The sequence below is a fragment of the Electrona antarctica genome (assembly GCF_951216825.1).
Source record: "Electrona antarctica genome assembly, chromosome: 11".
NCBI classification, from domain to species: domain Eukaryota; kingdom Metazoa; phylum Chordata; class Actinopteri; order Myctophiformes; family Myctophidae; genus Electrona; species Electrona antarctica.
The window spans coordinates 29,566,599-29,580,617 of record NC_136792.1 but is presented as its reverse complement, the minus strand read 5'-3'; the positions used below and the strand labels follow the sequence as shown (position 1 = coordinate 29,580,617).

General features: G+C 43.5%; 2 protein-coding genes across 6 annotated transcripts in view; both read right to left on the bottom strand.

Moving 5' to 3' along the window:
- The window catches only part of LOC306932703 (SPRY domain-containing SOCS box protein 4-like), a 55,029-nt gene extending 53,066 nt beyond the window's left edge, over positions 1-1,963 (bottom strand). For all 5 annotated transcript variants that reach the window (XM_079514606.1, XM_079514605.1, XM_079514604.1 and 2 more), the window contains exon 1: positions 1,535-1,963. The gene's annotated coding sequence lies outside the window, so the exon portion shown is untranslated. The remainder of the gene's footprint in view (positions 1-1,534) is intronic.
- A 6,197-nt stretch (positions 1,964-8,160) lies between these two features.
- The window catches only part of LOC306931809 (solute carrier family 25 member 36-A), a 29,564-nt gene continuing 23,705 nt past the window's right edge, over positions 8,161-14,019 (bottom strand). The window contains exon 7 of the mRNA XM_079513420.1: positions 8,161-12,715. Coding sequence (XP_079369546.1) covers positions 12,522-12,715 — 194 coding nt within the window. The 3' untranslated portion in view covers positions 8,161-12,521. The remainder of the gene's footprint in view (positions 12,716-14,019) is intronic.

The following is a 14,019-nucleotide window of genomic DNA, read 5'->3' as shown; positions in this document are numbered from 1 at the left end:
GCTTCCATGCTGGTGCTTCACTAGTCTCGCGTAGCCACTAGCCAGACAACTATTGCGAGAGGCAACAGTCTGGCAACACGAGATTAGTACTTTGCAGAAGCTTCTGAGTGCGTCACGTCACAGGGTGGACGTTCGGAAAATAACGTGCTGTGATTGGCCAGTAGTCACTTGATTGGCAGCGTGGCGTAGCGTGCCTTCCGCACTTCTGCCCTCACGTTGACACACATGGCTCCAATGAACTACTGCAGCGGCCAATGAGGCATCTATATTTTTTTAGGGGCGCTAGCCCCTCCTATGCCCAGTTTTGTGAACACAAACATTGGCTGATGATTGGCTGTACCCTTTGCAGAGTACGCCACAGTGAGCGAGTTCCCGCTCCGAGCAGCCGATGGCCCCACTGTCATCTAAATTTGGCATGCCATGATGGACGGAATAGCCCTGTTTCCAAAATGCACATGATGACGCTAGCATTATGTGTACACTACATGACATAAACAGACTGGCTCAAGCAGGCGCACATCACTTCTACTTAGCCAAAGGAAGCCAATTAAAACTAGCCAATTAAAACTGATGGAGGCATCGTTTTAAAAAAGCACACAGTCCATCCACCAAGGTCAGAGATGTGGTCAGAGGTTAAGTGATGTCATCGAGGTTATGGGGTCAAAAGCCAGATGGTAATAGTTTAGAGAGTAACTGAGTAAGGGCATAGGCCATAGGGGAACAATAGGTGTTTAGAATGTAGGTGGTCCCTGTGTGGAAATTCAAGCCAACTCTCAACTTGTTTCTGCGGGTAATTCAGAAGAACAAAGCAACACCTTGGCTAGATTAAACATATTCTCTCTCAACCACAGAAAAGACAAACAATTAGCCATTATATCTGCCAGCTATCCCTTCCATCTTACCATCTGCTGTGCTTCACCCGCCCACACAGAATCCCTCACTGAACACTTGATCTGGACAGTAGCCTGTCAGGGCCCTGGAGGGCAAGGCAGATGGTGTGTGGTTACAGGCAAAACATTTAGCCTTTGAATAGCATGCAAACAGAGATCGATTCAAACGGGAACAGCATCCTATATCCACACATGTTGTGTTTGCTCACGTGCCTGGGCAGTGGGCACAAAACAATCCATAGTGTTGCAAAGTTTCCCATTAAAAAGTAGCCTAGATCCTGAGAGTGAAAGGGATACCGACCACACAGTTAACCAGCAACAAACCATTGAAAGAAATGTTCAAATGCAGGAAAGTGTTCTTGTTTATATAAAAGGTATTCCGGTTTCTTCTTGGTGGTTTCTCATGTTACGACAGTAGCCCAGATCAACTTAAAAGTTTGCTTGTAACATTGGCTTCTGGGTCTCTAACATAAAAGAGCCACATCAGTATATATAATGACACAGAAACACAGGTAGGCAAAGTTGTAAACACAAGTTTGGCGTTTAACGGTACAGGCAGCATGTAACAGAATGTAATAAGGTGATTATTATGTGTATTGTCGGCAACAAAGACAGTCAAATAATTCAAGATGCGAGATACTTACAGTACAGTCATGTGCACCAATGTATCAACCAAGGAGCTTGTCTCGGCCGACAAATATCTCACGACGCCAAGTTTCCTCTTTCTCGCTCAAAACAGTCGGGGCAGACTTGTTTGTTTGTTTGTTTTCGTCGAAGGAATTTGTGTAGCGACGTGTGCAGTAGCCTACTTATTACAAAGTCCGCTAAATAAGAGCAGAAAAAGAAAAAAGAGCGCGCTAGACAGATAACATTGCTTTTGGAGACGTGTTGTTTATGGTATGTGTGCCTGAGCAGGATTTTCCCGTCGGTCGGCTCTCTTTGTTCCCTCAGCCACAGACGTTCGTGTGTGTGTGACTGTGCGTGCGTGTGTCTGTGTGTGTAGGAGACGCGCTGATTGGCCACGTCGCTGCTAGAGGGACGGGATCAGCACTAGGTGATGGAGACACGAGCGTGGAAGCCACTTGACTGTCCCTCTTTTTTAGTGTGCCCTTTCCCTTGTAGAACTACTACCCCCCCCCCCCCCGCCTGTATACGTCGTGGGCCATATGCCACTAAATTGGATTATTAGCTCTAACTCATTAGCTAACGAGTTTGAAGGGAGACGGAGACCTGTAGTGTATAGGATGACATGCTGTGCACTGAGCCTGCATAAATAACACAATTAGCCTAAACTAACAAATACGTCATCATGTGTTTTTATTTATTTAACAATGTTTTTTTTTATGGTATAGAAAAAACAGACAAAAACAATAAGGGACCAACGGCCCTTCGGGACAGGCTTAAAATATATATTGGGAGTGAGAATGCAGTGCAGTGAGGGGGCAGGTGCCCAAAGCCAAACCCCAGAAAAGGGCACATGTGCACGCAGCGATTTTCGGGGTGGTCTTTTGTGGGGGGGTCCCTTGTAAGTTGTGCCATTTCACATCAGAAATAGTACAGTGAGTGGATGTCATTTGCTAATGGAGCAAGATTTTCCACAATGACTTGGCCCATGTCACAGCAATACATTCTCATTGCCATGTAAACATTCAAATATATAATAGTTATATTAAGGGCCATGGATGTTGGTCATATGTTGGCCATACAGTATATATACGCACGCACGCACCAAAAGCTCCATCCCTGCACGTGCCTAAATAGCCTAATAGGCTTATTAGTATTGTAGATTAAGAACCCAACTGTTTTGAGAGAACATTGTGTGCCTGCTCCCACACATTGTCTATTCCCAGAATAACATATTATTTTAGTTATACATCCTTGGCATGCGTGTGTGTGTGCGTGCGTGCGTGCGTGCGTGCGTGCGTGCGTGCGTGCGTGCGTGTGTGTGTGTGTGTGTGTGCGTGCGTGCGTGTGTAGCTAGGGTGTCAGGTGCAACTTGACCATAAGGAGTAAATATTCCTAGTCAGCATTCTTATTTCCTTCATTTTATGACTTGATTATGATTAATGTCTCCCACTTTCTGTCCTCTATACTGTATCTATCACCACAGAACGCTTTCTGTGTGTTCCTCATAAAGTCAGAGACATAATCATAATTCACACAATACAAGCACTCTTCCAAATGGAGATGAGTCACAACCTTCATAGTTCATACTGCGAGTGTGTGCAGTGCATGTGTGAATTTGTGCAAGTGCCATGCACATATGTTGGTGGGAGTCAATCTGTGTGTGCGAGTGAGTGAGTGTGTGTGTGTGTGTGTGTGTGTGTGTGTGTGTGTGTGTGTGTGTCTATGTACGCGTCTGTGTGTGTGTGTGTGTGTGTGTGTGTGTGTGGCCTTGAGTGCATGTGTGTGCCCATCTGTCTGTCTGTCTTTTGGCACAAACCTCAGAGACAGTTGCCATGAGTGGCGGTCTCTCAGAACCGCCTGAAACTTCCACAAACCCTCAGACACCCATGTTTCATCATCTGGTTCCCGTTGTCTCTTAGTCTGCCTTTCATTATGTCTTCTCTTTCATTCTTCTCTCTCTCGCATGCGCACGCACGCACACGCACACGCACACACACACACACACACACACACACACACACACACACACACACACACACACACACACACACACACACACACACACACACACACACACACACACACACACACACACACACAGCTTCCTGCACTCTGTGGATCTTTCTCTCATGACACTGCATACTGCATATAATTGAACGCTGTATTCGCCAGTCAAACAATGTCTCCAAGCCACCATGAGGTTTTCAGTTCCTCAAGAGGAGCACATTGTCTCCAACTGGCTGAACTCCCTTTCACTTTGCCTCTCTTGTGTGTGGGTGATCTGTGTGTATGTTTGTGCATGGGAAAGAAAGAAAGAGAGAAAGTCCCCCCCACACATACCCACACTGTACATTTCAGTTTCAGACACCCATGGGGGTTCAGACAAAGCTGAAGTTGAGTTTGCTTGTCTGTTTTATGAGTAGGCTATGTGTTGTGCATGTGTGTGCTTGCACGCCGCCGTACATGTATGGATACCATATGTTGTGGCTGTGGTTTCTGTCAGACCACATTGTGGGCGGTTACAGCGGTATAGATATCCGAAGCCACACTAAACTTTCCCGTTGTGAGTTTGAATATTGCCTATGAGAGATTAAACACCAGGGAACTAGTATGGATCGCTGGGGGTCCCCAGGCAACTTAAAGTATAGCGTTTAAGCGGTTAAAATCAAAGCTGGATCCATTAGAATGCAGTTTGCTGCTCAAGTGCTCAGCCAATCATTGAGTCACCTGGAAGAGGAAAATATGAGAGAGAGAGAGAGAGAGAGGATAAGAGCAATTAGAAGTAAGAGGAACGGCAGGTTGGGACAAAAAAGCTGACAACAGCAAGTAACAAAGAAAAGTTTCTGGCTGAGTTTTTCCCCCCAGCTTTTAGACAGAAGACCAAAAACACCACAGCCTAAGAAAGGTCCACCAAGGCCTGTTAAACCCAAATCAATACACTGATTTCCCTTCTATGCCATTTCCCCCCAAGCCAAAGGTGAACAAGGACTCAGCCTGCCAGCTACATCTTTTTTTATGCTGTCGTTTCATTTAGTCAAAAATAAACAATAATCAGAGCAAGGCTAGGCACTTTGTGATATTACAAGAAGCCCATTGCAATGTTGCTAGCATGTGCAGCAGTACCTTTGGGCATCTGCCCCTATAGATACTCACATGAAATGCCTGTGGTCTTATTTGGGGTAATGTTGCTAATGTGGGATACATGGCATACCATGTCATTTATAGCTAAACATTGCTCTCAAAAAGGTTTTTGAAAACATTTGAAGCGAGAAAGACGATTCAGTAACATAAAATAGATTTTTACCAGTATTTGATCAACTCACTTCCTTGTTTTCTGACTGTGCTGCAGCTGGGCAGGTGGCCTGCACGACGCTTTATGCAATACTTTCATTACCGTAAGCAAGGAAATACCTTGTTATATTGTCTTTTGGGTCAATTTATTAATTAAGTAGCCGTGTAATAGCTAGCCAGGTCCCTACTGACCTTCCAGGAGCCCATTGAGCCCAATGTTACGGCATGTTCTGTCATGGGGTGTCACATTGAACAGCAGCCATCATTACAGTTTCAGCCCCAACGCTCTGGGTTCGAATCAGCTCAGAGGCGTGCCGTCAGAAGCGGACTTGAGCCACGAGAGGTACCACCGAGCGAGCTAAGGCGAGCTAGTTGCTGTACCGAACATTGCGAAGTCCACTTCTGTTGACTCAGCACCGTTCGAGTTATGTCCCGATACAGAATCGAAAATCTTTCTTTTTTGTCTCCACCAGGCCGAAGGCATGGGGAGAGAGTATGTTTTGCACTCCGTCCGTGTGTGTGTGTGTGTGTCCGTCCGTGTGTCCGTCCGTGTGTGTGTGTGTCCTTCCGTCCGTCCGTTACCAGCTAATCTCCGGCACCGTTAACCCGGTCGATGCCAAACTTTGCACACACACTCCCTGGATGCCAACGATGAACCTCTGCCCCACATTTTCCAGAACGGCCTGTTATAGCGCCACCATGAGGCAGCTTTTCACATGTTTTACCTAAAACTGCACCGATCTGCGTAAAACATTGCATGCACACTCCCTAGAGGCCAAGGACAAACCGCATCTGCCTTTTATAGCGCCACCAGGAGGCCGACTTTTGTAAAACACATTTTTTGCTATTACTCCTCCAGATTCTGTACAAAAATCTCACAAATCGTTACACACTATCTCTATGGTCATGTGCTCAAGTCGGATCTGTCCGATATTTCATATTCCATCCTAATTGGCTATAATTAGCTTTCACAGTTTGCAAGATTGCCCTGTTTTGAACAAAAGCCTCAAATCATGAACGCAGCATGCAATTTACGTGAAATCTTTCACACATTTTCTTACTAGGCTGAGGAATATATCCCACACTTTTCACATTGGCCTGTTATAGCGCCACCAACAGGTTGATTTTTGCAAAACACATTTTTGGAACAAAATGCCTCAAAAACATGTTTATATTAATCCTAAACATTTTGCCAAACATCTCACACAGTCCTATCCTCCTGGTGGAGACCTGTGCCCAGAAGGGCACTTTCTCTAGTTTCCCTTTTTTTGCACATTAGGTAACATTGGGCTCAATGGATGATAACGCAGGGGTGCTATTGCAGTCGCTGTACCGCAATGTTGTGACGAAAAGAGAGTTGAGCCTGAAGGCAAAGCTCTCTGTCTACCGAGCTATCTTTGTTCCTACTCTCACCTATGGTCATGAAATGTGGGTCATGAAATGAGTTTTCTCAAACGGGTGGCCGGCATCTCATCTCCCTTAGAGATAGGGTGAGACGTTCAGTCACGTGAGAGAGCCTCAGAGTAGTCACTGCTTCTTCGCTTGGAAAGGAGCCAGCTTAGGTGGTTCGGGCATCTGGTTAGGATGCATCTCGAGCGTCTCCCGACAGAGGTCTTTGATGCATGTCCTAGTGGGAGGAGACCTCGGGGCAGACCAAGGATCAGATGGAGGGATTATATTATCTCCAAACTGGCCTTGGAACTTCCTCCCCAGGAGGAAGTTACTAATGTTGCTCTGGAGAGGGAAGTTTGGAGCTCTCTAGTGGAGCAGTTGTCCCCACGACCCAACGGATAAGTGGCTGAAGATGGTTGGATGGATTGATACTGCAGTTAAACTAACATTGACAACGTGAAACGTCATGCACTTTACTTACTTACACCATATTACCCCTTCTAGGCTTAGGCCGTCTACAAGAGTTTTCCAAGCATCTCGGTCCTGAGCCAACACCTCCAGCTGTCCCCAAGTGTTATACGTTGTCCATGTACAGTACATCTAAGTCTGTGTACTTGAGAGATACAGTGTACTTGATATGTATTGTGTACTGCCTGTACTGTAGCATACTTTATAGATAGGCTACGAGAGACATGATAATCATGTCAAGTACACTGTATCTCAAGTTCAAGTACACAGACCTAGATGTACTGTACATGGACAACTTATAACACCATGGCCCTTATTTATCAACGCGGTGTACACCCAAAGTTGGGTGTACACCTGGTGACACCGCGTTGATAAATAAGGGCCCAAGTGTGGCCCATATTCTTGGCATCTGCCTCCAGGTCTTTTGGCGTCAGGTTTTTCATGGCCGACCTTTCTTTCTTTTCCCTTTCTGGACCACTTGGCAGATGTTGTGGTAGTGTGAATGCTGCGTACCGTTCCTGGGAGTGGATCACCCAACCGTTCCCGGGACCACATGGAGGTATTCTCGGGACCGAATAAAGTGTACTCAGATACGGATCGCTGCAATTTGAAAGCACTGAATACAGTTGAATGAAGTGTACTCGGATGCGGAAGAATCAAGGCCAATGTGAATCATGACCAGCGGGACCAGTCAATCGTATTCGGGAACAGTTTGAATCAAACGGTCTCAGTGTGAATCTGCCCTGTCTTGTGGTGTTTGAGGCTAGTTTACCAAGAGTATGGCCTATCCATCTCCAACGCCGTTTGAGGATCTCTTCCTCTGCTGGTTTTTGGTTGGTGCGTTGCCACAGTTGAAACGTCATGTGGCCAATATGAATACATATTGTGACTGGTTTAGATGTATACAATGATAACACTGCAATCATGTCTCATAACGTATATAGTAAAACAAATCACACCCGTGTGAAGTGAGGGGCGCTCTTATCGTACATCATCATGCATCAACTCATACTGGCCAATCAGAATGCCAGGCTGTTCCCACAAATTTACATCATATTTGTGCAGGCTTCAAAAAGTCAAAATCATGCTTCATTTTCCAAAAACTCAGTCAAGTAATCGAAAGTGTAAGTGAATTAAATAAAACACGTGCCCCTTACTTCACACTAGTGTGATTGTGTGCCATTCTGGGTTGTGCTTAAAAGGCCAGCATCAATAGTTTGACCTCAGTATAACATTGTCTCCAGTGCTAAGAGGTTCACATCTGCGCTTTGTGAGGTGTGTTCATACATTAAAGTCTGCTTTTCATTACATCACGGTTTGGTCTGGACTCTGGAAAGAATGTGGTCAAGTGGGCAGACCACCATCACCATGTCTTCTGTCTCTACCTGATAATGAGGCAATCAAGGTACAAGTCTACTCTGGCCAATACTGCCTCCTGGTGGTATTAAGTTTAATGATCACAATTTATTTTAAACAAGACAAGACAGCTTGGCGCCTTAACATATCTGCACTCTTTCCATTTTATTGAATTTTGTTTTACAAAAAATAGGGGTGACAGAATGCATAGCATGAGACACACTTCCAGTAGCCTCACCAAAGTTACCATGAGGGGGAGAGGGATGGGAAAACGATGTATTATAAAAGTAAAATAAAACACTGTTAGCGGTTGTTCAACTGAGTGCATCCTCCTATGGTATCACACACGCAGACAAAAATAACTGATTGACATACAGTATGAGGCAACTGAAGTACGCACACGCGCGCACACACACACACACACAAACATACACACTGAAACAATGCAAACATTCAGAGGCAAGACAATAACCATGAGAGTTGTGAATGTGTCCTGGGACAAACAACGTTCATACAGGTGACAGATGGAAACAACTAGTTTAAATGGCTAAAGTACTCTAGGTGCAAACAAGTGGACTCACCATTTGCATACTGTGTGAACCAGTCTCAGGTCCATGGGAGTGTAGCCAGCACCGTGACTGAGGACACAAGTCATTACTAGCAGCAACACAAACACCCATGGACGTAGAGCCCCAAGCACTACATCAGCTGCAGCGTAAACGGTATTGTCCAGACTCATCAATAAAATATTGGTTAACAATGAATTTACAATGAGGCTATCTGGCTAATGCTGTGGTTCTCAAACTTTTAAAGACCACCCTTACTCTAACAGTAAACAAATGGAACCATTAGGCTCCATCTGGTTCCATTTGTATACCATCAGAGTTACAGACTTGTAAGTCTATTTAGAACACTCAAGGAACCCCGAGTTCCTGGAACCCACTTTGAGAACCACTGGTCTAATGCATCCATCATTTGCACAGATATAAGTTAACAGTAAAAAGGATTTTTGATCACTTCACTGGGACTCTTTATAATGTCCAAGGCCCTTGTATAGCCAGACTAAAGCAGTTGGTCTACAGGCTCAATATGTTGAATGGCACAGAGTTAAGTTAGCATGTCTGAGCTGCACATAGAAGAGATCTCTATTAAAGCCTGCCATAATTTCCCCAAATGTTCCAAATAAGGGTTGGAAAAGCATACTGTTGCACACTTACACTCAAATATAATGAAGAGTTAAGAAGTTATCATCGAAAAGTAATGGGGTTGGGCTGTTAATGTGAGAGGTTTCAGTCAACACGTGCTATATCGAGTCAACATTGCAGCCTGTGCAATATCGAGTAGACATTACAGCCTGTGATTGAAATGCAAACAGTGAAGCTACAGATTGGGAAAGCCTCTTTGTGCTCATGTCAATGTCATGTGAGGAAAGGTCATTGGTGAGGGCATCTCCATGGTTACAAGGCTGGATGCTGTGACAACAAAACACGTGTTTAACGGTTTAAAAAGAACACAAAACCAAAGCAAAACCAATTAAATAAAAACCAATGGGTGGAGAGCAAGCATCGTTAAATTCCAAGGCAAGGACATCATAAACAAAACATTCAAATCAAAATAAGCTAAAACAAAAATACTATGGTTCAAAAATTATTCATCTTAGTTTGGAAATTATTTTAAATGCAGCCATATTTCTTTTTATCGAAAAACACGTTGCAGCGAAACATACAGCATGGGGTGAGGAAACCGACAAAACAGGATACGAATGTCTCCAGTACACATTTCACACATATACTGTACACTCCAAAGAGAACATAATTGTTGCAATTTCTTCGTCCCCAACACACCTTGCAGGCTAAAGTGTACAATTTTCCAGAGTCAACTCAATAGAGGATTGTCCTCGCCTGTAAAACTAGCCTGAATTCTGAACTTGAGGAAAGACAACATGAAAAAAAGGTTTGTAGAGCCAATGGAAAAGTGCATAAAGAACCACACAGTTGTTTTCAGAGTAGAAAACAACTAGTGAGGGCCAAAACAAAAGAAATGGTTTGCATTTCACGATAAAGGGCAGACAAACACGACATAGTCACATTTTGTGTGGACATACTTCATCTGTATATTAATATAGCCTTCATCAATATTACTATAATTCCGTTATAACGTATAATTGTATTTATTCAGTTATTTCTTTATTTTCTCTCCCCCTCACAATTTTGGTCGGTGTTTCACTTCCTTGTCTAGTAAAGTTTATTTATCATATCTGCTTACATTCAAGTATGTAGAATGGTAGACTCTGCTTAGGGTTATTCTGTTGACACTGTACCGTTGTCAGACCTCACAGACAATCCACACAACACAAGCACACTAGAGATGAAAAGGTTAGAATCAACCGTTACCCTGTCAGAACTGAAGTTCTGACCACATTGACCATATTCACACGGCAGCCATTTCACTCCCGTCATTTTTATGGGCTGTCTAGTATGACATAAGAGCAAAATGGCCCAAGTGTGAATATGGTCAATCACAATATGCTTTTGGTGTCAAGTAAATGTAAACGCATGTAAATGCCCATATTTGTGACAATATCATGGTGTCTTGAAAGTTAGGTCTAACAAAATCTGCAGACAATGGTGTCTAGGGCTGTGCAATATATCAATATTGTAACCATATTATGGTGTGTGCATACCGATATTATATATATATACACACACACACACACACACACACTCGCGCACGCACACACAGACAGACAGACAGACCGACACACACACACACACACACACACACACACACACACCCAATAGATACAGTGGTGGACAGTAACAAACTACATTTACTTGAGTACTATAATTTAAGTATTAAAATCTGTACGTTACTTGATTATTTGAATATTTTTGGATACTTTTTACTCCACTACAGTGACTTCAAGTAGTTTTGACTACTACATTTCTATGAAGGGAAAAAAATATAATTAACAACTTAATCCCCATTTCAATTATAGTGAAAGCTTACATGTGACATTGTGAGCTCGTAGTTCGCCTATTTTCACCTTTGATATTTTTGGGCTTACATTGATATTAAAAAGAAAAAAAAATGCAAGTATTTTTAAAAGCATGTACATTTGAATACTTAATCTTATTAAAAGCAAGTACCGTACTCCAGCACCTAAACTACAAGTTAAAGTTGCTCCTTCTAATTTGCACTTGAGTTAAATAGTATTTGGCCAGGAGAATCTATACTTGGTCTGAGTTTAGTACTGAGGTTGAACACTTTGTCCACCACTGTATATATCGTTAACGTATTGTCTAAATGCACACTACAAACCAATTACAATTACCATGTCAGATTTCTGTAATGCATTGCTAGTTTATGTTATTGATATGATCTTTATCGATACTGGGAGCAGGTCCTATAGTTATCATGGCTTCCCACCCCCAAAGAAAAACACACACACACTCCCACCCACTTCTTTTGTCTGTGTGTATTCAACGTGTTCATAAGTTTCCTGACCATGTGTATTGCCTAACACCAGTGTGCTACTCCATACACTTGTCATATTGTGACAGTGACCAGAACTCCCACCTTTCTTGGACAACCACTGTGCGTCTCTGTACAGTTCCAGTTCCCATTTTCACACAAGGCACATCCGCTCCCTCCCTCTGTGCATACTGCATACACCACATGAAGCCTACAGCGCTGAACCCACTGCTATACATCAACAGCAAGAATCCAGATGATAAGATTTTTGCTCATACACAGTAGTGAACACTGATAAAGTGTGGATTCTGGACAACTTTGGGTCCAATGAAGCCTGATTTATACTTAATGATGTACCGGTGTCTCACACCAAAAATGGCTACAATCTACAATATCACCACATGTCACAATGGTGTGTTGCGAGCTTGTATATCAGCTATTTTCATGCGCGACGCAGGGACACAACTAAGTATTAAACAGGCTTAAGGGAGGAATGCTGCGCAGTAATCTAAAAGGACACGCCTTCTGCCTCTGAGGTTCTAAGATCCACTACATGTAGTTAAGTAGAATCCCTCTACTTCTCTTCAATTATTAGTATTGTTAGCGCCGCGGCTTGTAAGAATATAACTTAGATGCTCTCATCTGTACATCGATGTGCTTCCTCAAGCAACTCATCAAGGAGAAGCCATGGGAGTGCAGCAGGATGTAAAAATGAGACTTTCAAAAAGAATGACGGGGGCTGGCCGTTGGCCAGATCTCCAAAATCAATGTGAAGATCCTACCGATCGCCTGTACCCATCAGAGAAACAAAAGCCCACATAATTTAAAACAACTGCTACGCCGTTTGAAATTTACACTTTAGCTTTCGGTGAGGAATGTGAAGTCACCGCCTCCTGTCTGTTCCTAGTGTGGGGCAATCTGTTGCACGTCGGTCCTGGCTGGCATTCTCTCTCTGTCAGTCTCTCTCTTTCTCCAGTTTTAGGGGCAGGGTTATATAAACACATAAAACAGGAGGCGCGGGGATTAACCCTTCAGGAGGTAGACCACCAGCTCATAGGTGCACATCATGATGGCGGTGTTGGGGATCTGACGGACCAGGTGTGTGGTGAGGCCACGGTACAGAGCACGGAAGCCCTCCTCTTTGGGCACTGCAAATAGAGTCTGGAAGAAGGAGCGGTACTTGGTGCCCTCCTCTCGTAGCCTGGTGCGAATCACTTCTGCAAGAGGAAGGAAACAGGGAAAAGGTCATGCGTGATCACTTGCTCCAATTCCTATGCAAGGAACTGTTCTTTACATTTATAAAAAGTACGTATTTATAATATGTATTATTATATTATAATTATCAGGAAATGTTTAAAAAAGAAAAAAAAAAGAATTATCAGCAACAATCAACTTGGATCCTCTACAAATGTTAAAACACTAACTAAAGCCGATTGAGTTTGAGGAAAACGCAAAAAAGATTTATTAAAGTATCACACATAGGTTACTAAAATCTACTCTTTAAGTCAACAGAGACAGTCTTGCCTTCGATCAGGACCTACGATCGGTCATTTGTGCTCAGAGCAGAGATAATTGGTACTGACACAGGGCAAGACACCATCCAAAATACAAATACAAACACGCTGCATTCCATCAGAAAAAGCAAATAGCACTAGTATAGAGAAGCACAATTATGCGCTGAAATTCTGACACGTGGACTGTGGACAGCTCAAACCCAAGTACTACATGTCTGACATATTTATGAACACCGTCTATTCTGGCATTTCAACCTTCTGAATTCATCAACCTCTGCCGTTCTGATATTAGAGGTCTTTGCGAGCGAACCGGACTTGTTTTTAATAGGCCAGACGATTCTTTTGCCCGATACTGGCATATCAGTTATTTTATTTTTATGCTTAACACAATCCTGCCCGAAAACATAGGCGGTATCGTGAGGACAGTGCCAGTGAAATGAAATAAGTAAAGAAGAGCCCTCATCCGGCCGACCCGGAAGTGATTGTCCTCCATTGCCGCGCTAGGCTCGCTCCAGGCTGTGCAGATTATTATTCTTAGCGCGACCTCAAATGAATGCTTTATTAAGCTCCCAACATACTTCATGGTACTTCATCCCATTCTGAGCACCAAAAACCACTAATGACCATGTGCGCACTGATGGTTATCATATAGGCTGTTTTAGGTTAACGACGGAAGCTAAAAAAGGTAACAAACACATTTTTAAAGCTGGATTAACGCTTATTAACAGTTTGACGGCCGAGAATTGTTTACTCCAGTGTTCCGATGCTGCGTAATACGACAACCCCGCAATTTGTTTTATGTGTCTAAATCGCATCGCATTAATAATAATAAAAAAGTCCGCCTCTGCCAGGCAGCAGAGGGAGTTAGCTTTGTGTGCTGATCTCAAAACCGGAAATCGAAACTTATGCTAGGGCTTCTGGGAAATTGAGTCCAATGCAAGTGAACGGAAGACACAGCCTCATGGTATGTGGCTTTATGAAGCCGGCTTGTGGTGTAGCAAGATGGC